Source organism: Scardinius erythrophthalmus (genome assembly GCF_964197995.2).
Source record: "Scardinius erythrophthalmus genome assembly, chromosome: 3".
Taxonomy (NCBI): Eukaryota; Metazoa; Chordata; class Actinopteri; order Cypriniformes; family Leuciscidae; genus Scardinius; species Scardinius erythrophthalmus.
In genome coordinates, this window is record NC_138223.1 from 40793613 (window position 1) to 40818183 (window position 24571).

The 24571-nt window shown below is 37.1% G+C and overlaps 1 protein-coding gene across 2 annotated transcripts in view; it reads right to left on the reverse strand.

The window, feature by feature from the left end:
* The window catches only part of jag1a (jagged canonical Notch ligand 1a), a 30688-nt gene extending 6371 nt beyond the window's left edge, over positions 1-24317 (reverse strand). For both annotated transcript variants that reach the window (XM_081361910.1, XM_081361909.1), the window contains exons 1-19: positions 24116-24317; positions 23493-23801; positions 18000-18057; positions 15360-15617; positions 14180-14240; positions 13591-13721; positions 12225-12344; positions 9385-9498; positions 8354-8467; positions 7936-8049; positions 6745-6791; positions 4971-5144; positions 4697-4847; positions 3088-3252; positions 2884-2997; positions 2650-2763; positions 1412-1525; positions 1220-1336; positions 618-645 (exon numbers count right to left, since the gene is read on the reverse strand). In XM_081361910.1, the coding sequence (XP_081218036.1) occupies positions 618-645; positions 1220-1336; positions 1412-1525; positions 2650-2763; positions 2884-2997; positions 3088-3252; positions 4697-4847; positions 4971-5144; positions 6745-6791; positions 7936-8049; positions 8354-8467; positions 9385-9498; positions 12225-12344; positions 13591-13721; positions 14180-14240; positions 15360-15617; positions 18000-18057; positions 23493-23801; positions 24116-24187 (2375 nt within the window). In that variant the 5' untranslated portion in view covers positions 24188-24317. The remainder of the gene's footprint in view (positions 1-617; positions 646-1219; positions 1337-1411; positions 1526-2649; positions 2764-2883; positions 2998-3087; positions 3253-4696; positions 4848-4970; positions 5145-6744; positions 6792-7935; positions 8050-8353; positions 8468-9384; positions 9499-12224; positions 12345-13590; positions 13722-14179; positions 14241-15359; positions 15618-17999; positions 18058-23492; positions 23802-24115) is intronic.
* Between the last annotated feature and the right edge of the window lie 254 nt (positions 24318-24571).

Here is a 24571-nt window from a genome sequence, read left to right on the forward strand (position 1 = left end):
TATTATTAATTTATAATACATATTTATTCTATTAATTTCTATTAATTTAAACATTTCTTTTATTAATTGGATGCTCTGTGTATTAATTTATAGCATTTTCTGGTAAAATCACAATACACAAAATATGTATATACTAAATTGTACAGTTAATGCTCACAATAAAAACTTAGTTTCCACCATTTTTCTTTAATTCAAACTTAATTAAATTCAGAAAGTAAAAGTAAAAATAAATGTGGGTAAATATTGCTGTTGATCAAAATGTATTGTGTATATTATTAGTGCTGTCAAATCAATTAATCATATATATACACATACATATATATGCGCACACACACACACATATATATATATATATATAAATACATATATACACACACATATTATATGAACAAATTTTATGTTAAATGCGATTAATCGCGATTAATTGATTTGACAGCACTAATTTACATTTTATTGTTATACATTGTTATATTTTTTTTAAATATAATTTTAAAAGATTAAATTAAGATAAACTGAATTAAATTAGATTAAGTTGAATTAAGTTAAATTTAATTTAATTTAATTTATCGAACTTGAAGGCAGCAACAAAATTGCAATGTTGACAGAATTAAGCTTACCATGGCTGTGGGTTGCAATCGTTGGAATCTGTAAAACGAAACATCAAACATTTTGTTATCATACATTGAATACAGATATAAAAAATATTAAAAACTCTTCTTGTTAGAATGAAATCAACACGTTGAAAGTCGCAATATTGTTACCATAGTTACATACTAGCTCATAATCCCACCTGAACAATCATTCATCAAAGTTACGTCTGCTAATGATATTTGAGCTGAAACTACTAAACGGGCACAGACAGAATCTATGGACTATTTAGGGCATTTTCTGTGTTTGTTATGGAAAACCCGGAGTTCTGCCGTGCGGATTCTGTGTGGGTTCGCAACTAACGGCAAAGGTGACGTGTGTCATTTTTCTACATTTAAATAATTGCTTCAATCCCAGTGTAATATACAGACACACGTAATTCGTAGATAAGGTCAGTCGTTATTTTGGGACGAGGCGCAGAAATGACACACTTCAGCTTTAAGGAACTATCCGATTAGTATATAGTTTGGAAGAGAACCTTAAGCAGCAGTAGGTGAGAGTTGGAAACAGGAGGTAGACAGGAGTCAAGACAGGAAGTAGTAAGGAAGTGGAACAGGAAGTTTTGCCGTACTCTGGCTGCAGGTGAGCCCTTCCCAGCCTTCTTTGCAGACACAGGTGAAGCTGTCACCTGTCACGACACACGTGGCTCCGTTCTCACAGGGGTTCGGCAGGCAGCTGCTGTTCTTTGCTGTAGACGATGATAAACGTTCGTTATAACGGATGGATTCACAGAAACGCTCCTTCAGGACATTAGCAGCCTTACCTATATTACATGTAGCGCCTTCCCATCCAGGAGCACACATGCACTTGAACGAGTCGCCTTCGTCTGAACACGTGCCACCGTTGTTACAAGTGGCCTCGTCACACTGGCTCTCGCCTGTGGACCAGAAGAAAGCAGCTGTCAGACACACGGACGGCATTCAGAGAAACCTACAATATATATATATGTGATGATTTTGCTTCACATTTTAAGTTAAGCAATATGATGAATGTCACGATTTATTACAGACTAGTTCTGCGATACTTTCATGTCTTGCAACTATGAGAATGTAAAATAAAAGTGTCTCTGATTTAAACTTCATTAGCAAAAATGACAGAGTCAGAAAGCGTGATTCATTTCTATGAATGAGATCAAACTGTTCATTTAAATGAATTGATTTAAACTCTAATTCAATTATTTGTTTGCATCATCACTCAAATGTCTCTTTGCATGCTGTTTCATACGTGTAAATGGTTTGGCAAAACTATATGTACATTATGTAGATTTTGCTATTATTATTTTGCTAAGTATGTTATTATATATATATATTATTATTTTGTATGTATTACTTGTAAATTAAACTGTTATATAAAATAATCTAAACATTGCTATTTAAATTAAAAAGAATAAATATCATTATTAAAGGTTAAATTCAATAAAAAAAATATTAAAATAAAAAATCTATTCTTAAAGATTGAATAAAATGAAAGTTTAAATATCACAATTTTTGTGAAAAAAAACTGGGTTATTTTAGCTAACTAAAACTAAAATAATTAAAAAACACTAAAAAATTTAAAAAATAACTTTTCGCAACTTAAAAAATATATATTGTTAGCTGAAATAGAATAAATTATAAAAAACAAACTGATTTTTATTTCAGCTATTAGCAAAGGCAACAGTTTTCATTTAATTTAGTTTAACTTTATGTGCTAAAATAAATAAAAATGAATAAAAACTATATAGACTTTTTTTGTTTTAAGTAAAATGACAAAAACACAATGAAATTACTAATACTTAAACTAAAATTAAAATAACAGAAAATACAAAAATAAAAAATAATGATACTAAAATAACACCGAACAAAAATGCTAGGTTTTAACTGTATTTTAGTTCTTAAAATAAATATTTTGAATTTACCTGACAACAAAATCTCTCTTTTTATTTTATTTTTGTATATCATTTTGCTAGTTAAATGATCTAGCCCAAAGTCAACGGTATGCAAATGAGGGGGTGTGGCTTACGTGAATGACAGGTCTTTCCCTTCCAGCCGTTTTCGCACTCGCAGTAAAAGTCATTGACCAGATCCCGGCACACTCCTCGGTCCCGACAGGGGTTCAAGCTGCAGTCGTCAATGTCTGGTTCGGAAACAAACACTGTTTTAGTGCTAAATATACTTAAATGTTTAACGATTTCATTACAATTTCCAAATAACTGAATTCCATTTCAAGTGACACTAAAGAGAGAGATGCACTCACTGGTCTCACAGTTGGGTCCCTCCCATCCATCAGCACAGATACACTGGTAAGTGTTAATTTTATCGATGCAAGTGCCACCATTGCGGCAGGGACTACTTTCACAGTCATTGATGTCTGAGAGTAAAGAGTGAGACACGTGATGTTAAAAAGATTGTATGTTCTATGACTTTAAAGAACACAAACGGCGCTGAACACGGCACTTACTCTCATGGCAGTACGTTCCCGTGAATCCCTCCTGACACTCGCAGCTGAAATGCCCACCGGCGTGGCTTCGGCAGCGCCCGTGAGGACCACAGACACTAGAGGAGAGGAGGCGCGTGCCGCCCGGAGTGCTGTTAGACGCCACGGCAACCGTGCAACTGTCAATCACTGGGGGGAAATATGGACAGAGTTATCAAGAGTCCTTTTAGGACAAACTAGACCTGACGTATGAATGGACGACTACAAATGTCTAGTCTAGTTGGTTGGTGCAGGTTCTAGGTGGTCTAGATCTCACTTGACCAAAATGGTCAACCAGAACCAAATCCGGTCCAACGACTGGCAGACCAGATGGTCGACTATTTAGACCAGCTAAAAACCAAATGAAACCATCAGAAACTGGTTTTTGCTATATTAATCAGCAGGTAATCTCAGCAGAGAAAACAGTATACTTATTTTTATTTTTTACATTATTATTATTATTTGCAATAGTAGTATCATTATTATTCCATACTGATTAAGATGATAATAAATAATAATTGTAGACATTAAAAACAATAACAATTATTATTTTTGTTATTATACTTATTATCTTTAGTAAGAATAATAATAATATTGTTGACAGTAATTATGTAAATGGTCTTGGAATTTTTACTTGTTTTACAGTAAAATACTAATTGTTATTATTATAAATTCTTAATTGTTGATATTATTAATTAATAATATAATTTAATAAGTATTTTGCTATTTAGTCTAGTTTTAGATTAAAAAAAATATCTAAACAAGATCAATTCATTTCAAAAGCAATTTGTGCAATTTGAAATATTTTATAACTACAAAAATTACAAACCTAGAAACTTAGAAAGCTAGAAATGTGACTTTTCCAGGCCTGGAAAATCACATGTAATTTTTATTTGGACCGTGGGAACCCTGTCTACTTCAAAATATCTCTTTCACACTGACACATATGATGAAAGCATTTAGCGGCATGCTAAGAATTAGCAAAGTCGTCATGTAGTCTGACTAGCGGGGGGTTTTCCGCTCTCTGTAAGCTCACTTCGGGTTAGCATACGCATCGTGTAACGCTATTTTAGCTGCTACCATGGTGAAACGGGCCGGGGGACCAATAGACTAGAGTTAGCGATCGCCAACGCTACAGCGTACACAATGGCACGGCATCAAACGCAGCGAGGCCTTGAGATGGGGATAGTCTTACGGCCGCGTGGACTAAAAAAGGCTCCACTTCTATTTCCAGTGCCCATTAAAACCTCAGTATGCGCCCAACCAGATAATCTTACAACCCCACACATGAGAGCCGAGATCTGGAGTCTGAGAGCGCCGATTAGCACTCAATAAAGCTGGAGACACCAGGACTCCTAGAGTACACTATCGTGGATATCTTTCACTGACAATAAACCAACTATCTCAGGTTTACGAGTCTAGACTCTACGGCTTTCCAACTCTCACTTAATAGTTCCTTCAAGCGGAAGTGTGTAATTTCTGCACCTCATCCCAAAATAAACAGGTTTCCTTATCTACCAATGACTATTAAATGATATGGCCGTCTCATCATCAGTGATACGTCGATATACATGGACGTCTTCTGGTTACCTACCTTGACATGGTGTGATGAGGCAGTGGTCTTTGAGTTGGGAGCAGTTTTTGCCTTCGTAATCTTCTGGACATTTACAGTAGTAATCCGAGGCCAAACTAAAACACTGCGCTCCGTTCTGACACGGGCCGCTCTCACAGTAGTCTATGTCCAGCTGAAGACAAAATCACACAGACAACACAGTCATTGTGAGAGTGTTTATTCAGTGTCGACATAGAAATGCCCAGATGTGGTTAAGACACATGAAGGTGTTCTGGCATGAGTGTGTTTTGCTCACCTGACACGTGACACCTGAGAAACCAGGTGGACACAGACACTGGAATCCGTTGGCACCGTCCTGGCAGCGCCCGCCGTTGAGACAGGGTCGACTAGCGCACTCGTCCACGTCCCGCTCACAGTGTTCCCCTGCAAAGCCTGGAGCGCACAGACACCGATATCCACTGACCAGATCCTGAGGGACAGAGACAAGGACACATTAGGACTGCTTAATAACAATAATAATATATTTTAATATTATTAATCATAATATTGATGATGTTGACAATTTGATGATTTAAATACTTAATTATTACTTGTTATACAGTAAAATAATAATAACAATTAGTAAAATTGAATAATAAAAAACTTATTATTTTTTATATACAGATTAAAATAATTATTGTCAACATTAATAACATTATTATAATGATGTTGACAATTATTATTAATAATATTACTTAATTATTTACATACAGTATTTTCTTATTACCTGTTACAGTAAAATAATAATAATTTGTAAAATTGAATAATTATAATAATTATTATTATTATTTAATACATATTAAGATGATAAATAATAATTATTGTCAACATTAATAACAATGATGATGTTGGCAATAATGTATATAATATTTTAATAATTATTATTATATATTAATAACAAAAGTATTAGTATTTCATACAGATTAAGATGACGAATAATAATTAGTAATATTATTTAATAATTTATACATTTTCTGAATTATTACTTTATAAACATTCTTACTTGGTATACGGTAAAATAATTATTAATTGTATCCATACTAATATTATTATTATTATTAATAAGTATGTTCTTAATTAGTCTTGTTTTAGATAAGACATATTTTCATTAGGGCTGTCAAACGATTAATCGCGATTAATCGCATCCAAAATAAAAGTTTGTTTTTACATAATACATGTGTGTGTACGGTGTATAATTATTTTCTATATGTAAATACACACACATGCATGTATATATTTAAGAAATATTTGCATGTATATACTGTGTATATATATTTATATTATATATAAATATTTTATATATAAATAACACATTTTCTTAAATATACATATATGCATGTGTGTGTATTTATATATAGAAAATAATTATACTCCGTACACACACATGTATTATGTAAAAACAAACTGTTATTTTGGATGCGATTAATCGCGATTAATCGTTTGACAGCCCTAATTTTCATAGAATATATTTTACATTTTTCTAACAAATAGTGTTTTTCTTTAAAGCATAAATCTAACAAATATTTTGCGAGGCTTACACCAAAACAATATCACCCAGCCCTAGTAAGTATACTCTACTTTCTCTCAGTCTAAGGGACTAATATCCTAAAGTCCATTACAACATGTTGAATCTGATCAAATCAAACGCGGGATTGTCAGTACTGATTAGGACTTTACTCCCTGTGTTTTTCTAGCTAACTGGCTCAGACAATGTCCTAATGCACTCCAGCTGTACAAGTATCAGCACTGAGAGCGAGTGAAGAAAGTACACAAAAAGAGCAAAAAACAATGAATAGGAGACAAGGGCAGGAGACAAGAATGTTTATGGTAATCTGATCGTTTTACAAACTCACTCTGTCTTTTTGACCACTTTGTCTCTTTATGTACATTCTCCAAAGCATGACTCAGCTTCTACTATTTTAAAACAAGAATGGATGGAGGTGATGGAAACGGAGCGGTAGAGAAAGGAGAAAGAGAGTCTGGGGGGCTTTTACATCTGCCAAAACCAATGGAAACATTCGAGGACTTACCTTACACAGCCCTCCGTTAAGACACTGTCCATGGCAGTCGTTGACATCTGCGGGGGGTAATCCATCAAAATATCAGTTCACATTTCAGAAATCGTGCCAAGAAAGCAACATTAGGCTCCATATCAGGCCCAGATCAATGCACACTTTTTTGCATTTCCCGCACACTGACTTTAGGGCGTAAAATCCTGGGTTTAATCAAGAAATCTAAAAGAAATTATAAAAGCCATAATATTGAAATAACATCTTCTAAACAATACACACTTCTTCTAAACCACCTGTATGGTTTGAGGTATTATCATTCATGTCTGTACTAGAGGAGTTTGCTCAAATGCCATGCTGGGATTTGTAGGAAAACTAGAATGATGACTTTAATGATTTGGTGAATCAGTTTTTTTGGAACTGATTCATTTTAATAAACTTGCGATTTGCCACACTGACTAAACCACTACTTGTTGGAAAAACAGGACAAAAAGCGAGACAGTTTTGAAAACAGCTGAACTTCAGTCATGTTTCTAATTCACAAAAATATTTCATCAATAGTAAGTGTTATTTTGCATAATTTATTTAATTTTATATATTTTCATTTTAATTTTAGTTTAGTCTGAATAATTGTGTGCTTTTGTCAATTAATATATATATATATTTAGCTTTAACTAGTTTTTAATTAAAATTAAAAAAAGTTTTAGTCATTTTAGTACTTCAACTTATTTCAACATATTTCAAATTTTCATTCAAATTTTTTTTGTTAAACTGTAAAAAAAATATTTTTTCATTTTAAGTTCATCTAATATTTTTCTTTTATTTCAGTATTTTTTCAATTAAAATATTTTTAATATTTTTTATTTTTAAATTACACTGAGTAAAATCACAACTTTTCGTTAATTACTTCCCAACACTCCTATGCGATATGAACTTCTCGCTATAACTGCAGTTCTATTTGCAAATGCACTTATTGCACTTTTTCCATTCTACTACGCTGTTTTTCAATGTAGACGGACGTCTTTAACCGTTGCGTGTTCTAAAAGTTAAAATCAGTTCGACTTTTAAAAGTCTCTATACAGGTACCTTGAGGGTTTTTTTGTTTCCACTGACCTGTTTCTCACGATTTTAACAGCAAAAACGCATTCTGTGTGAACCGACCTTAAGAAGTCAGTCTCTGACTGCTTTAGTTCGAGACCATGAAATACTTACTGATGTCGCAATTCTGTCCAGTCCAACCAGGGAGGCACTCGCAAAAGTATGCGCCAATCAGATTCCGGCAGGAGTGGGCATTGATGCATGGGCTTTCCTCACACTCATTAGCATCTGTGCCAAAAATGACAAAAGAAATCAGCATGAGCGTAGTCTTAATTACAATCAGACAGATACACATACAGCCAAACGTCCCTGAAGAATTGAGTGTGTGTGTGTGTGTGTGTGTGTGTGTGTGTGTTAATGGACTGTGAATGCACTCTAGTATGAAACAGCGGTGGGGTCTCATGGTGGTCTGTAACTTAAATTCTTCCAAAGCGGACTCGGTTTCCACGGAAATTGGATTTTTGAACAAACACACCCTGACTCAAAGAAAGAGAGGGGAAGCGGAGGCACAGAGAGGGGTACAAACACTCACCAATGAGACACGTCTTCCCGCTCCACTGCACGGGGCAGATGCATTTAAAGGCGTCCACCAGGTCCACACACACACCGCTGTGATTGCACGGGTTTGGACTGCAGTCATCCTCATCTGAGGAAGAGGAAAAACCCAGAGGAGATTTGCATCATATTTCAAGAGACTTCTGGAGTTCTGAGTTATGTTTCATTTAAGCGTCATATCTTTCTCTTTAAAAAAGGAAATTGCCATAAAATCATATTTTTACATTTTCTGACATAAATAAGTGTGGTGCTTGTCACTAGCTATGTTTCCATCCACCTTTTTTAATGCGCATTTTGGGATATTGATAAAAAACTACTGGATGGAAACAACAAGATGCGCATAAATTCTAAAAAATTTGCATAAAAAAAGTATGCACTCATTAACATGCGCATAAACTACGATGGAAACACATTTATTTGATTTGAATCATGTGACTTTGCGCGTTGCATAACTGGCAAACGGTCTTTTTGCACAGCATCTGAAATGCTGTTTTGGTTTTTCTGAAATGCCTGAGCAAAGTCTGACGTCAGAGTGGTTCGGTATAATTACCTGCCGGAACGGTCTTACACGAAATGCGCCTCCGAAATGCATTTATTGATTTTCGTCTACTTCGTTAAGCAATTTATTACATACGAAAGTTATTATATAGAGTGGCTTCTCCTACCTTTCTTAGTGATATTTAGCACCAGTATTATCAAGAAGTGACGATCTGATTTTGTTCTCTTCGACTCGCTGCTTTATTCGCAAATGTTTTCTGCGATATTCCCATTTTTAGTTAAATTCGCAACTTTGGATGGAAACATAGCTAATGTCATGTTACTAGAGTGTTACGAGTGGTTCGAATGTTACTGGCCCGAGTTAAAGGAGCCCACCTCCAAGTCTCTATGACATTCTGGTTTCTATATATGCCTCGGCGCTGTCAATCAGATGTTTTTAACGTATGAAAACTGCTGACCTATGACTGAAGGCAAATCTGAGCAGTTTGAGACCGTGTAGAGAAGGCTTACTGATATTGCAGGACGGTCCTGTCCAGCCCGGCGCACACTGGCACTCAAACCCCTGACTGGACTCCACACAACTACCTCCGTTCAAGCAGGGCTCAGACAGACAGGCATTATCCGCTACAGAGAGCCAGAGGGAGAGATGTTATAATGTTGTGCTCACACACACAATCAAAATACAAACTGAGACAGAACAGTGTTTTCTGAAGGAATGCACAAAATACAGACATTCAACCCCAAAATAAAACACATGGACCACACATTTGCCAAACAATGACAAACTCTCCTTCTGTTCAAGCCTCTGCCTGTTTCATGTCATCTTATGGCAGCACGGCCTCTTTCTACTTGCGTAATATTTCTTTGTTCTATTTATTTAATTAGTTAGTAGTTTCAGTTGTTGTTCCAGCAGCACTAAACTAAAACTAGAAATCTTTTTGTTAATGTAAAAAAAATAATAAAGCTGAAATAAAATATGATATAAATATTAGATGAAAAATTAAACTACATTTAGTAATGTTGCCTTGGCAACTATGTGAAATAAAATAAGTTTAATGTGTTTTAGGTATATAAAATGAAAGCTTAATAGAAATGGAAATATTAAGTTAAGTTATAAACAAAAAAACTTTATTTTTATAGTAATAATAAATACTATAATAGTAAATTAGTAATGTTAAAATGACACAAATGTTAAGATCCTGATTGCAGCGTTTTTTATTTATATGATCAGTACATTATGACTAAATTAAAACATATAGCATTGCTAATTTTTTATTTTTTTTATATTTTAAATTAAAATTTGTTTCTTTTTTACTCCATTTACACTATTGCCATTTCCACTTTTTACTTATTTAACAATGCGAGCTATATCAATAAAATATCTAGTTTAGTCATGAAACTTTAGAGGGCGCTGATCATTCCTTTACATGCAACCTGCAAGCCATCACATGATTACCACATGACGCAAGCTGATTGGCCTCTGCTGACCCTCCAGCCAATGAGAATGCTTGCTCAACATTTAAATAGTCTGGTTCAGTGTTAGCCGTAAGCTAGTCCTGCAGCGCGTCATCAGAGTTCCTATGAACCCCTCCACCTCCCCAGCTCCACCTGCCCAGATCTGCTACGGGATTTATTCATATCTGTCTATTCATGCAGCGGCAGGATATCTTACACGCTCATAGCACCATATCTGTGTATCTATTAGCAGTAGCAAGTCCATACTTGCTCTACAGCAGCAATAATCAACAGTATCAGCAGTGTAGCAGATCTAGTCCGCCAAGACCAAATACATTAACATTGGCATATTCAATAGCATGCTAAAACTATTCAGAGAGTTGTCATGATTGAACTAACATTTTATAAATATCTGCCAAAAAAATAAAAAAAATGATCATTTGCAGTTTACTAATGTATTTATATAGAAGTCCTCTGTGTTTGGAAAGCTTTCCTGAAAACCGTGCAGTTCACCAATTCAGAAATCATGTTTTTTTTTGTTTTTTTTTTGTTAAGCTTCTCAACAATAACAGAGGGGGTCAAGTTTAGCAAAGGGTCAACTGAATGTTAAACAGAGAGAGAAGAATCAGTATCAGTTTTGTTGCATCAAAATCATATTCCCTCAAGTGTTCACATGCAGTCAGGCAGGGTCATGTCTTGGTTTTCCCCCTTTCAATCTCCCAGTCACTCCCTCTCTTCGGTCTATCGCTCTTTATCAGATCAGTCAGTGGACGGGAAAGCCCCTTTGGCCTTTCTCACACCGAACAGAGACCACCAACAAAAACAGAGGAGTGTAGCAAGAGGCTGTGAGCATGTATTTCCAATAAGACATGACAAGAAAAAAGGATAAACAGAAAACCGATGCACACCAGAACAAAACGAAAACAGCAGAACAAGAAAATATCTTTATTATTGCGTCCTGGACGACCTGGCGAAGTGTGTTTGACAGCAGACACATCATGCCAAACCAACCAGAGCTATTTTTCCAACACACATCTGTGATGGAGCGTGCACACGATGTGATGGATTTTTCTGCTCAAATCAAATTAATGCACACTGCATTCTTTGGCTTGGCCAGGACGTCGACTGCTTGATTGGTATTTCAAGTGTATGTGTGCATGTTTTTGACTAAAGAAATCTCAGACAAAGAAAGAGAGAAATATGGGCAAGCACTGACAAGCAGGATCCAAAACGAACCCTCACCAAGTGCCAAATGTGAGTAAAAACTGGCTTTGGCAAGTAAATAAAATTGAGTTTCTTGCCAGTTGGACGGTACGAACGGCAACATGATACATGCTTAATCGGACGACTCGCTGATAAGCAACACGAGCGATTCAGATCAAAAACATACAAATCGTGCACTCAAGAAAACATCTGTCAAACCATTGCTGAACAGCTTTCTTCTCTTTGGAAAATTCGAATCAATCAGTATTTTATCCAGGACAGTTTTTCTCCAGATCTTCCATGAATGTGGAATAATCATCAAATCAAATACATACACTACTAGAGTTCAAAAGTTTTGAGTTCGTTTTTCAAAACTTTTTTTTTACTGTATTTTTGATCAAATGATTGCAGCCTTGGTGAGTAGAAGAGACTTCTTTCAAAGACAAATCTTACCGACTTCAAACTTTTAAACTGTAGTGTAAATATTGAGAAATCATGGTGTATCACAACTTTGTGTTTCACAATACTCTAAATGAAGGAATCTGAGTTCATGATACAAGTTCAATCAGGAGTGGATGCCCCTCCCAGTCCTCCTCCCTCCGCCCACGCCATCCTTTTCTCTCTTTATATCGGATGTTTGCAGTGGACATCACTCATGCGAGGAGGTGTGTCTGTTTGTGTGTGTGACCCACCTCTCTCGCAGTTCTGTCCAGAGTAGCCATCAGGACAGGCACAGTGGTATTTGTCTGGTCCGGTGTTACTGCAGGTGCCGCCATTGAGACAGGGCTGCCGCGTGGCACAGGTGTTCAAATCTAAATCAGATAAAACAACTCAACAAATGAGCCAAGCTGAACAGAACAGAACAGAACAGAACAAAATAGAATGGGAAAGAACTGAACAGAACAGAATAGAACAGAACAGAATAGGACAGAACAGAACAGAACATAATAGAATAGAATAGAATAGAATAGAATAGAATAGAATAGAATAGAATAGAATAGAATAGAACAGAATAGAACAGAATAGAACAGAATAGAACATGACAAAACAGAACAGAATACAATAGGACGGAACAGAACAGAACAGAACAGAACAGAACAGAATAGAATAGAATGGGAAAGAACAGAACAGAATAGGACAGAACAGAACATAATATAATAGAATAGGACAGAACAAAATAGAATAGAACAGAACAGAATAGAATAGAATAGAATAGAACATGACAAAACAGAACAGAATAGAATAGGACGGAACAGAACAGAATAGAATAGAATAGAATGGGACAGAACAGAACATAAAATGGAATAGAATAGAATAGAGCATGACAAAACAAAACAGGATAGAATAGGACGAAACAGAACAGAATAGAATAGGAAAGAACAGAACAGAACAGAACAGAACAGAACAGAATAGAATAGGACAGAACAGAATAGAATGGGAAAGAACAGAACAGAACAGAATAGAACAGAATGGATCAGAATATAATAAAATAGAACATGACAAAACAGAACAGAATAGAATAGGACGGAACAGAACAGAATAGAATAGAATAGAATAGGACAGAACAAAACATAATAGAATAGAACATGACAAAACAGAACAGAATAAAATAGGACAGAACAGAACAGAACAGAATAGAATAGAATGGGACAGTACAGAACAGAACAGAACAGAACAGAACAGAACATAAAATGGAATAGAATAGAATAGAATAGAACATGACAAAAAAACAGAATAGAATAGGACGGAACAGAACAGAACAGATTAGAATAGGAAAGAACAGAACAGAATAGAATAGAACAGAACAGAACAGAACGGAACAGAATAGAATAGAATAGGACAGAACAGAACAGAATAGAACAGAATGGAACAGAATAGAACAGAACAGAATAGAATAGAATAGAACAGAACAGAACAGAATAGAACAGAACAGAATAGGACAGAACAGAACAGAATAGAATGGGAAAGAACAGAATAGAACAGAATGGAACATAATAGAATAGAATAGAACAGAATAGAACAGAATAGAATAGAACAGAACAGAATAGATTAGAATACCTTTGTCACAGAGCTGCCCTCCCCAGTTTGTGTCACACAGGCATTGCCAGGGTTCGACGCATGTGCCGTGCACACAACCGGGATGTGGAATACACTGGTCACAATACTCGCCTTGCCAGCCGTACTGACACCTGTGAAGGGCACAACGTCACCTCTGAATATAAGACACACACTTTTTGTAACATGAAGTCACTGACGTAATGCGGCTCTGTTGCAATTCCTAGTGAGCTGCCAACCCAGACAGGATTTCAGAAATTATATTTCAATGCTTTTGCATTCGCTCGCAAACGTTCACGTTCCCCCGAGATACTTTTGTGAGTGAATGCAAAAGCATTGACATATATATTTTTAGTTTAGGGGTTCTATAGAATGTGTTATTCATTATCCGTACCCTTTCCGAATAAGGTATTTGGCTTCGGAAACATCCCTACTAATGAGTAGCCCAGTGCAGAAAATGCAAAAAAAAAAGCTTTGTTTAGCATGCTGCCTTTGCTGTCTATTTGGATACAGTAGACAGTGAGTCAGCTCACCTGGTTTTGGAACAGAGTCATTTAAACCATTTTCTGTGTAAATAAATGCTATAGGTTACCTGCAGTCTCCAGGCACTTTACAGGAGCCATGCTCTGTGCTGCAGCCCTGCTTACAGATCGCTAAGAAAACAAGAGAGAAAGAGGAATATTGTTACTGCTATCAGCTCCATCTGTGTGATCTCAGCAATTCTCTCTCATCACGCCATTTCAGCCGTTCTGAACATCATCGCACACACTCTGCCAACATGATGTCATTTCTCCTCCCCTCCACTCATGTTTCTTCATGCGGGAACGAATGAGGGAATAAAAACTATTACAGAAACAAAATCCACCCTAATACTGTCGCAAACCCACACCGTATCAAACACTAAACACACACTGGCTGTCAGACAGGATGATTGTGTGTGTGTGTGTGTGTGTGTGTGTGTGTGTGTGTGTGTGTGTGTGTGTGTGTGTGTGTGTGTGTGTGTGTGTGTGTGTGAGAGAGAGAGAGAGAGAGAGAAAGAGAGAGAGAGAAAGAGAGAGAGAGACACAAAGCTTTGTTGTGATAGTGACAATCTCAAATAACAACATCCCCATGAGGTCAATGATACAGAGCCATCATAAGTCCAGTCTGACCGAGCCTGAATCCACTTCCCACACTTTTTCAACAATGAATTTCCACGACTTTTCCAGTATCTTGTGATTTTATTAAAAATAAGAAAAATTTGCAACCGATTAGAAAGTTAAAAATGTTCTAAAAATGTATATTCAATACATAAATGTACATTACTTTTAAAATGGTATTAATTTCCATGAGTATTTCAAGTTTGGAAATGTCACAAAAGGTTTCTATTTCAAACAAAAGCTGTTCTTTTAAACATAAAAAAACATCTGAAGCAGCACAACTGTTTTCAACATTGATAATAATCAAATCAGCATATTAGAGTGATTTCTGAAGGATCATGTGACACTGAAGACTGGAGTAATGATGCTGAAAATTCAGCTTTACATCACAGGAATAAATTACATATATTCAAATAGAAACCAGTTATTTAAAAATGTAATAATATTTCACAGTATTAAACTGTATTTTTCAGGCTTGGTGAGCAGAAGAGACTTCTTTCAAAAACATTTAAAAATTCTTTCTGAACATCCCAAATGTTTTAATGGTAGCGTGCCTCTAGCGTAATCCATAAATCCATGCACAACAGCAGTATAAATATGTCAGAAGGCCACCATCAAGGCCCCGCCCCTTACCAGTGTTGCATTCTGGGCCAGCCCATCCCTCCAGGCAGGTCTTGTTGCCATTGTGATCGCAGGTATAGTGGCCGAAGAAGTCATCTCTGGGCCGACAGAACTTATTGCAGCCGAAGCCAAAGTAATGCTCGTCGCAGGTCACCCGAATCTGGTACTGGAACTGAGCCACGGGGCCGTTGTGCTTCAGAAGCTGCCACTGACGGTTCGGGTTGATCATGCCCGACTGGACCGCTTTCTCTATTACTTGTCCATTAATGCCTGCAGGAGAGAGAGAGAGAAACAGGGAGAATTGGAGCAGCTGTGGTTTAATTACGCTTGTGTTCGGCGTGACTGTGAAAGTATGCCACTAGCTTGCACAACTCTGACACGCACACACAGTCTGTTTGCAACAAGCGGATTTGTGTACTGGCTTTAAGGTGAAAGGTTTTCTGATAGGGTATGAGCCCTTTAAACACAAAAGGAGATTTTAGGCTGAATGTCTATTATATACAACAAAAGTAGATGATTTATAGCCCCCAAAATGACAGAAAACATAATTAAAGTATCATAAATGTTCCCTTATATGATTTGTACTCTATGTTCCAAGTCTTTTAGAAAGCTTAGCATGACAAATATATCAAAATTTAATCTTTTTATCCTTTTTGGATCTTGATAGTATAATTTTGTTGTGTGGAAATAGCAGTTCGGACATTCTGCTTAAAGAGGACCTCTTATGCCCTTTTACAAAGTCTTGATTTTGTTTTTAGGCTCTACTAGAATAGGTTTTCATGCTTGAATGTTCAAAAAACACATTATTTTTAATAAATTTGACATTGTTGCAGCACCTCTCTTCCCAGTCTGTCAGTAACGCTCTAATTAGTTCCCGTCTCTATGAAGCTCCTCCTTCTGAAAAGCGAAATGTGCTCTGATTGGTCGGCTGGACCAGTGTGTTCGGAAAAAATGTCCTTACCATAACTGTGAGTTTCAACACTAACTAACTACTAACTAACTCAACCAGGATTCTTCGTTTTCTGCATATACCTTGGGCAGCAATTATTTAAATGAGGAACATTGTGATTCGTTCCTGGAAGAAAACTCAAGACTACAATCGAGGCGTTTCAGAAACTGATATAGAGAATAACTCCCTTTGGAGTGACTTTGTGCTTTGCAGAACTAAAGAAAAGTAAAAAATAGGTTCTTATTAAATATCTTTGTGTGTTTGTGTGTGTGTGTTTGTTGTGTTTTAAAGTTGCGTTTAGAATGACATAAGGATAAGTAAATGATGACAGATATTTCATTTTTGGGGTGAACTGTCCCTTTAAGAGCAGTGACCAATATACTTTGTTTACTATTGTTCTTATGTGCAGAGAAATACCGTAGTAATTTTTTCAGGGCAGGCCAGTATCCAGCACAGCGGTGAGGTATTTGGCCGAAGGGCTATAAATTGTGAGAGGTGCGTGTGAAGTGTGTGCGGCTCGTGGTTTAGGAGAACCAAGCGTCCTGACCCAAACCTGTCCTTCAGAAACACAGGAGGAAGGGCATCAGTCAGTGTCAGGCTGCCAAACCTGAGAACTCACTGTTACCTCTCCTCGCTGTTTACCTGAGAGCGAGACAGACCCTCACACTCCTGCATCATGCTGGAGACATCACACCATTGTGCAAGAGGGAAAAACTGTCATTACATATGTAAAATGATTTTAAAAATCATTACATTACAGAAAATATTATGTCCAGTTTTTATTAATTATGCACAGTACACTACATACTGCAGAATTAGTACAAGTATTATTATTAGTATGAGAATTAGTATGAGTACTACACTTTGAAAACATAGTTAAATAGCAGATAAAATCGTCATTTGATTGGTTAGGCCTATGCTTACTGCTGTTTCATTTACTAATGTGTGTGTGTGTGTGTGTGTGTGTGTGTGTGTGTGTGTGTGTGTGTGTGTGTGTGTGTGTGTGTGTGTGTATAAATAAACGATGCACTACAGAAGCTGGACCCGTGCCAAAGGCTACTTGACATGTTGGTGTTAAATACAAGTCAATATGTTCATGTTTGGCACACACACGCACACGCACACGCACACGCACGCACACACACACACACACACACACACACACACACACACACACACACACACTTCACTTAGATCTGAATAATTTTAATAATCTTCATTTCTATACAAAACTATTGCAAGTAATGACACAAATTTCCTACTTTTTCACTGCTGTGTGTGGGTGGGTGTGTGTTGTCTCATGCTTATAAAAATGTGTTTAAAAGACTGATGAATGCAAGCAGGTGCAGGCAGCGGTTTAGTAACAGGAAGTGTTTGCCAGCCATTCACACACACACACACACACACACACACACACACACACACACACACACACACACACACACACACACACACACACACACACACACACACACACACACACACACACAAAGAGAGATAAATGCATGAAAATACACACAAACAGAATTCTGCATTTACACACTCTTGATCACATTGTCACTCTTTTACTGTACTCTCTTCAAACATGCAGAACAAAGTGTGTGTGTGTGTGTGTGTGTGTGTGGACAGAGAGAGAGAGAGAGAGAGAGAGAGAGAGAGAGAGAGAGAGAGAGAGAGAGAGAGAGAGAGAGAGAGATACTTACTGCCAGTGCTTGAGTCATTATTGAAGTCCAAAGCCTCCACAATCAACGTATATGACCTCTGAAAGAAAGAAAAAATATGAAAACATCAATACGCAATAACATCAAAACTCAATAATCACCTTAAATTGGCAAATGTTAATCTTATTCTTTCACAATGTGCCAGTGAAATACAATAAGGACGACCCGCTGGCCGGCAAGTGTCAGTAAATCTTTCTTTCCCACCAAAAGGTTTTCACTAATTTCAGAGCTAAACAGTTTTAACCAAAACTTCAGTCTTTTTGCAGTCTAGACAGCCAAACCAATCACAATTCAACACCATTGCTGTCTATTACATTTCAGAATAATCTATCAATTTAAGTCTATGGGAGATTTTAAACTTAAACCTGTGATTTTTCAACTTAAACCTGGGATTTAAAAGATCAATATTTTTTAAAAGTAATAAAAAAAAAAAAAAAAAAAGTTACACTACCTTTCAAAAGTTTGAGGTTTATAAGATATGTTATTGTGTCTCATCTGCTCAGCAAGGCTGCATTTATTTAATCAAAAATACAGTAAACTGTGAAATATTATGACCATTCAAAATTACTCCAGTCTTCAGTGTCACATGATTCTTCAGAAATCATTTTAATATGCTGATTTGATGCTCAAGAAACATTTCTGATTATTATCAATGTGGAAACAGTTGTTCATCTTTTTTGTTGAAATTGTGATACCTTTTTGAATAAATAATAATTTCATTAAAAAATAAACTTATTGACCCCAAACTTTTGAACAATAGTTAATATTAATAAGACTGAAACTATCTCTAAATTTGAATATACTCTAAATACGTTCAAGCGGTTCAGTCTGAATTACAGGGTTAATAACAAACATTTTCAGAATGTTTGAGGATCATTAATACACACAGTAATGATTGATCACTCTTTGCTTTATCAGCAGACATCACTGAACTACTTTCACGATCTCAATTAAAGATAAGTAACAGGACAGACAGGAGAGTGAAAGAATGCGTGAGAAAATCCGCAACAAGATGTTGTTAGATGATGTTTGAGGGGAAAAAAACATGAAACTAACAGAAAAGATTCTCAGAATACGAGTCTGATTCTGAGAACAAAAACATTCACTCTCAGTGAGATGATGACCTCACGTCACACACACACTCAAACAATGCCGACTCTTCCTGCCTCTGCAGTCTGAGGGATCTATGGGCCTTTATGTGCTTTAATCCATACACACGACACGCGCACACACACACACACACACACACACACACACACACACACACACACAAAAAGGTACACACAGGAGTGTGTGTAGCTTGGGCTGAAGCACATGGTTCGAACTCACACAGAAAGACACTGTAAGAAGGGCTGCAAGTGACACCTCAGTGAGACGGTGTGAGAAAGACATGGAGAACCTTTCGGACAGCGCTCACTTCACACACACTGACAGTGTTTGTTTGACCATATTCAATATTTATATCTTAATATTTATGTATTTGCTCTGTAATGGCTTCAGTTAGAAAAAAACATAATTTCAACCAAGTCATTGAAACCAATGAGATTAAAAATGTTTAAAAATCTAGTTAAAGAAAATAGCAGAATTAAGAATATTTAATTCATAGTTTCATTCATATGCACCATAATGCGTTTTTCCAACACCAGATATTGATGATGTTGCTGCTTTATTTTATATTTTCAAAAAAAATCATAGTAAAAACATTCTGAACGTTCATTATATTGCACAGCCCAAATCAAAACATTTAAAGTCCTCCTGTGGTGAAAATCAAGCTATTAATGTTGTTTATATGTCTATGTGGTGTTTTTAATATGCTTTAAGACAAACCATGTGTAAATTCACAAGTCGACACCATTTCTGAGTTTTTCTCTTTAAAACTGCAGTGAACCAAAGACAGTCTCAAAAACAGTTTGAAATTGCTGGTGTTTCTGACATCACAAACTACCTTGTAACCAATCAGATTAACGTGTGATCGTCAACGAGTGGATCTCTGAGCTGGTGTGAGTGAGTGGAGGCGGGGCTCATTTGCATATTCATAGAATTTTTTCAAGGAAAAAAACGTTTAAATATGTAATTTTGGTGATCAAAGATGAGTTTTAAGGGATAAAGTTATTGACAACAGGGCGACTTTAACTTTTAAAACGTAAAGGTTCGCACAAAGAGTTTTTTTACAAACTAAAGACCATCAGGAGTCGCCATATTAAATGTCCCATGAACGAGCAGGATGTTATTATAACTGAGAGATCAATATATGGATCCAAAAACCTATAAAATGTAACAAAGAACCTTTTTTTAATTACCAAAGAGCAACTCAACAACCCTATACAGTGAAAATGGTTCTTGATAAGATGTTTCACTAAATTTCCGGAACCATTAAAGACAAGAGTGAAGCATGAAATATCTCCAGTACAATCAAACACAACCGAGTTGCGATCTAGAAGCTCTCTCATCTACAGCGTCTCCAAGTTCACCAACAGCAGGACGCTGGTTTCCAAGACACCGTCCTAAACATCCATACACACACCCTGAATTTTTATCTGACCACTGCTGATGGTGCAGAAACGAACACACACACACACACACACACACACACACACACACACACACACACACACACACACACAAACACACACTCGTGCAAAGACCCCCTGTGTTTCTTTGTAAACCCGCTTTGTTGAACCGCCTTCCCACAATCCAGCACCCAGTTCAATTGCTAGGTAGACTTGTGACGGAAAAGAAAGCATGCAAGATGACAATGTCTAATTAATCTCCATTCAGAGCGGCTGTGAGGCGGGTCTAGAGCGCTCTGATCGACGTGGGCAGGGGGTGAGATGTTTGAGCGCGGCTGCCACGGAAACTGGCCCTAATTGGACTATCAGACTGACTCGCTTTGACCTCGTTTTGACGGCTCGGTCTTAGGAGTTGTGAAAGTAAACATGGGCTTCAGCAAAAAACAACTCCACCATTCAGATTCCGAACAGAGAAAAATGCTCTCCAGAATCAGATCAAGCCTTGGGAGACGGTCTATAAAATATAAAGTGATTTTTAAATGGCTGCATGGTTGAGCAATATGGATTTTTCGATGACCGATGCCGATATCTTAGAGAGCAGGTGTCTGATATAAAGCTGATATAGGCCTATATGATATCACACAATTTATTATTTAATTGGAGGTCGACAGATTGATCGTTTTGCCGATTAATCGGCACCGATAACCAATTCCTGGAACAATCTGTTATCGGAAAAAATCCATACCGATAGTTTTTCCGCTTTTCGTCCATTTCTGGAGCGGCTGAGAAGGATCTGCTGGCATTAAACAGCACGACAGCGGCCTCTAGAGGTGAAATAAAACCATCACTGATGCCTCGTGGAGTTTGTTTTGACGCGAGCGGGACACTTCAGATGCCGATATAAAACAGACAATGAAATGGTATGTGTACAGTACACTACCATATGTGCTTTCTAACCATTAAAGTAATTCATTTATATTTATAAGTAAGAACAGCAGTGTGTTTGATGTCGAGGCTGAAAGGACGATAACAGTACGTCAAGCGACTGGATTTATATGAAATGGTAACACTTCATAATAAGAGTCCTTTTGTAAAAATAACTAAGGTTACTGTTCATTGTTAATTTCAACATTTACCAATACATTTTTGCATTTTAAAGTTGTATCTCTTAACATTAGTTGATGCACTATGAACTAACAAAAATGATCAAGGTATAATTAATATATTATTTTTTTATATTTTAAAAGTACAGTACATTTTCATGGTTCAGTACTGTTTTAAATGTTTTTTAATAAAGTTCAGCACAATTTAATGTGTTTTCTCCATTAAGTATCCATTCAAAAGACTATCGGGGGATTAAAGTAGTTACCGTTATCGGTAAATCCACTATCGGTCGACCTCTATATTTAATTTGAACAATTTCTGCAATTAAACGTGTATTTATTTTACATAATATTTACTAAACTATTTAAATAAATAATTTGGGGGGGGGGGGGGAATCTGTCAAATAAATAGATTTATACTTATACTAGATTTATAGATAGGAACTTCTTGAATCTAAAATGTTTAGAAATAATTTGAAAATGAATAATTTAAACTTGATCAAAAAGTAAAATATACAGATAGTTAGGAACGTCTTGATAATGCAATCCTATTTTTCACAAATAAAGAAGCTGTAATGTCTAGACAGAGGAAGGTGATCACTGGTCAATATATACCAAATGTGAAACACAAAATTACTGATATAAACACATATTTTACACAATCTTTACTCAAATTCACCCCCCAAAAAATGTGTATTATTCATTGACAAGGCTGTCCGCAGATTTTAGAACTGACACAAGAGGGAACGAACACTTCTGCCAATCAAGCGTACATGGTTATCTGCCAATGGCAATCATGGAGAAACGACTGTATATTGGTCAATCACAAGCTAATAAATCAGCTTGGGTGGTCAATTTGCCTATATCTGGCCATTCTGAAATTATCATCAGCATGAGCCGATAACAATGTTTTCTTGTGAATTTAAAGTAAATATTTTGTAGTATTGATTTAATCATTTGCTATGATTGAACTGTAATGTTTTATTTCCTCATACAGCATTATATAGTCCACTATGTCCATTCATATCAGAATTGGCCACCTTATATGTGAATGCATGCTTTGAAGGTCGAATTACTGAATGTGTTTCAAAACCAATGGACCATTCATTTACCAGCATCATAGACACGATTTGGACAAGGAGGACACCTAGGTGCCCAGAAATGCTGTCTAGGTATAGGCTTGGTTTCATTAAGAGATACAGAGATTGAAAGATAACCCTCCCCCTTAAATGATCAATGGTGGCTCTGACTAGATATCTAAAACAGTTTCCTGTGGCCATTGTGTGCAAAACAGCCTCTGATTGTCCATCAGTAGGTGCTGGAGATAAACTCAGGTGTTTAATAACGCATTGTCTTGCTATTTTGAGAGGATACTGGTGGAGTGGGCCGGCTAGGGTGGGGTAACACAAGACCCCTGTCCAACCTGAGCGTCACCATACAGGAATGCCATGGCACAGAGCACGTGAACGGGGCCAGAACCGGCTCTCACAAAACAACAGCTTGTAATCAGAGTCCTGGGAAATGTCGAGTGTGTGTTTACAAACAGAATGTGATGCTGGATGCCTCTTGGAAATGGTAAGGCGAGGGAAAGACCGGGGCAAGTTGTCACAGAGAGTTTCATGACCCGCTATTGGAGACATGTTGTCACAAAAACTTTTTTCATTAACAGTGTGGTTGTTCTGTAAATAGTCTATACACAAACTGACTTTCACACGTAAACCCACCGTGATAAATATTCAGCCTACTGCACTAAAGAGTGTGACAACTAGCCCCTGTCTCCCGTAATCATATGTTTAGCCGTCTTGTTTAATCAGATTATGATTTCCCAACGTGTTTGCTAACAAAACAGCATTTCAACTCACCGGCCACGCGAAACTGAAGGGCAGCACAATCCTGGATTTATCGTTCGTGTTGTCGAGGGGCTTGACAGAAAAAGTATTCCCACCGATAACGGGAGTAGATCCGCTTCCGTAACTGCACGGGCCTCCCGAAGACACCCGCGACTGATACTCCTTCAAACACACGCGGAAAAACGTATCGCACTCGTCCGCCGTGCATGTGCGGTCCAACGCGACGCGCGCGCCGTCACAGCACGCGCCGCTCTGCAACTCCCCGTTCACGTTCTGCACGGACAGAACCTGCATCTCAAAATGCCCCGATGCCTCACATACCTGGAACAAAAAATACGCAAAACAGTATTAGTGTCAACATCTTTGACATGTGGATTAAATCCATCTATCTATCCATACATTATCTATACGTAAGTGCCAAAAATGTTGTTGTTTTTCTTCCAGATGTTGCGTGCATAATAAGCAAAATCTGTGAACCTTAAAAGCTTTTAAAAAAAACTTAAAAGTTTGAAGCAAAATGTGAGATCCAAGAAAAACTGCAAAACTACCACATCTTGGTTTCAAATCTATTTCAGTGTAAATGTTCTGATGGCACCATCACATGTCACATTTAAAAAAAGCCAAACCGCACGTACCCGCATCCACAGGCACCGCAAAAGCACATGAACGGACAGCACCGCAAAACTTGGACTCCGTCTCAGAATCATGCCTCCTCTGTCTGTCTGTTCGCTGTGAAACTACACGTTCATCCGACACACGGCTCTCATATAGTGCCTCATGCACGAGGACTGAGCCGCTCAGATCCAATAGAGGACAGATTCCCTGATGCCCCTTTAGAGGCTCTATTATCCTCCACTCTATTCTTGTATTGTCCTTCTGTTTTTACAACAATGCCCACGGGCTGGAGAGGAAAAGCTGCGAATGCGACTGAGCGAACGCTCCATCTATACAGCGCGTTCACGGAGGAGGGGCGGGGCCGGCACTTGGGATGCTTACATATTCATGAGTGGGCGGGGCCATGGGTGGGAATAACATCCACCTTGTTTTCTAAAGCAATTTTCGTCGACCAGTTATTTTGAAAAAAATTATTA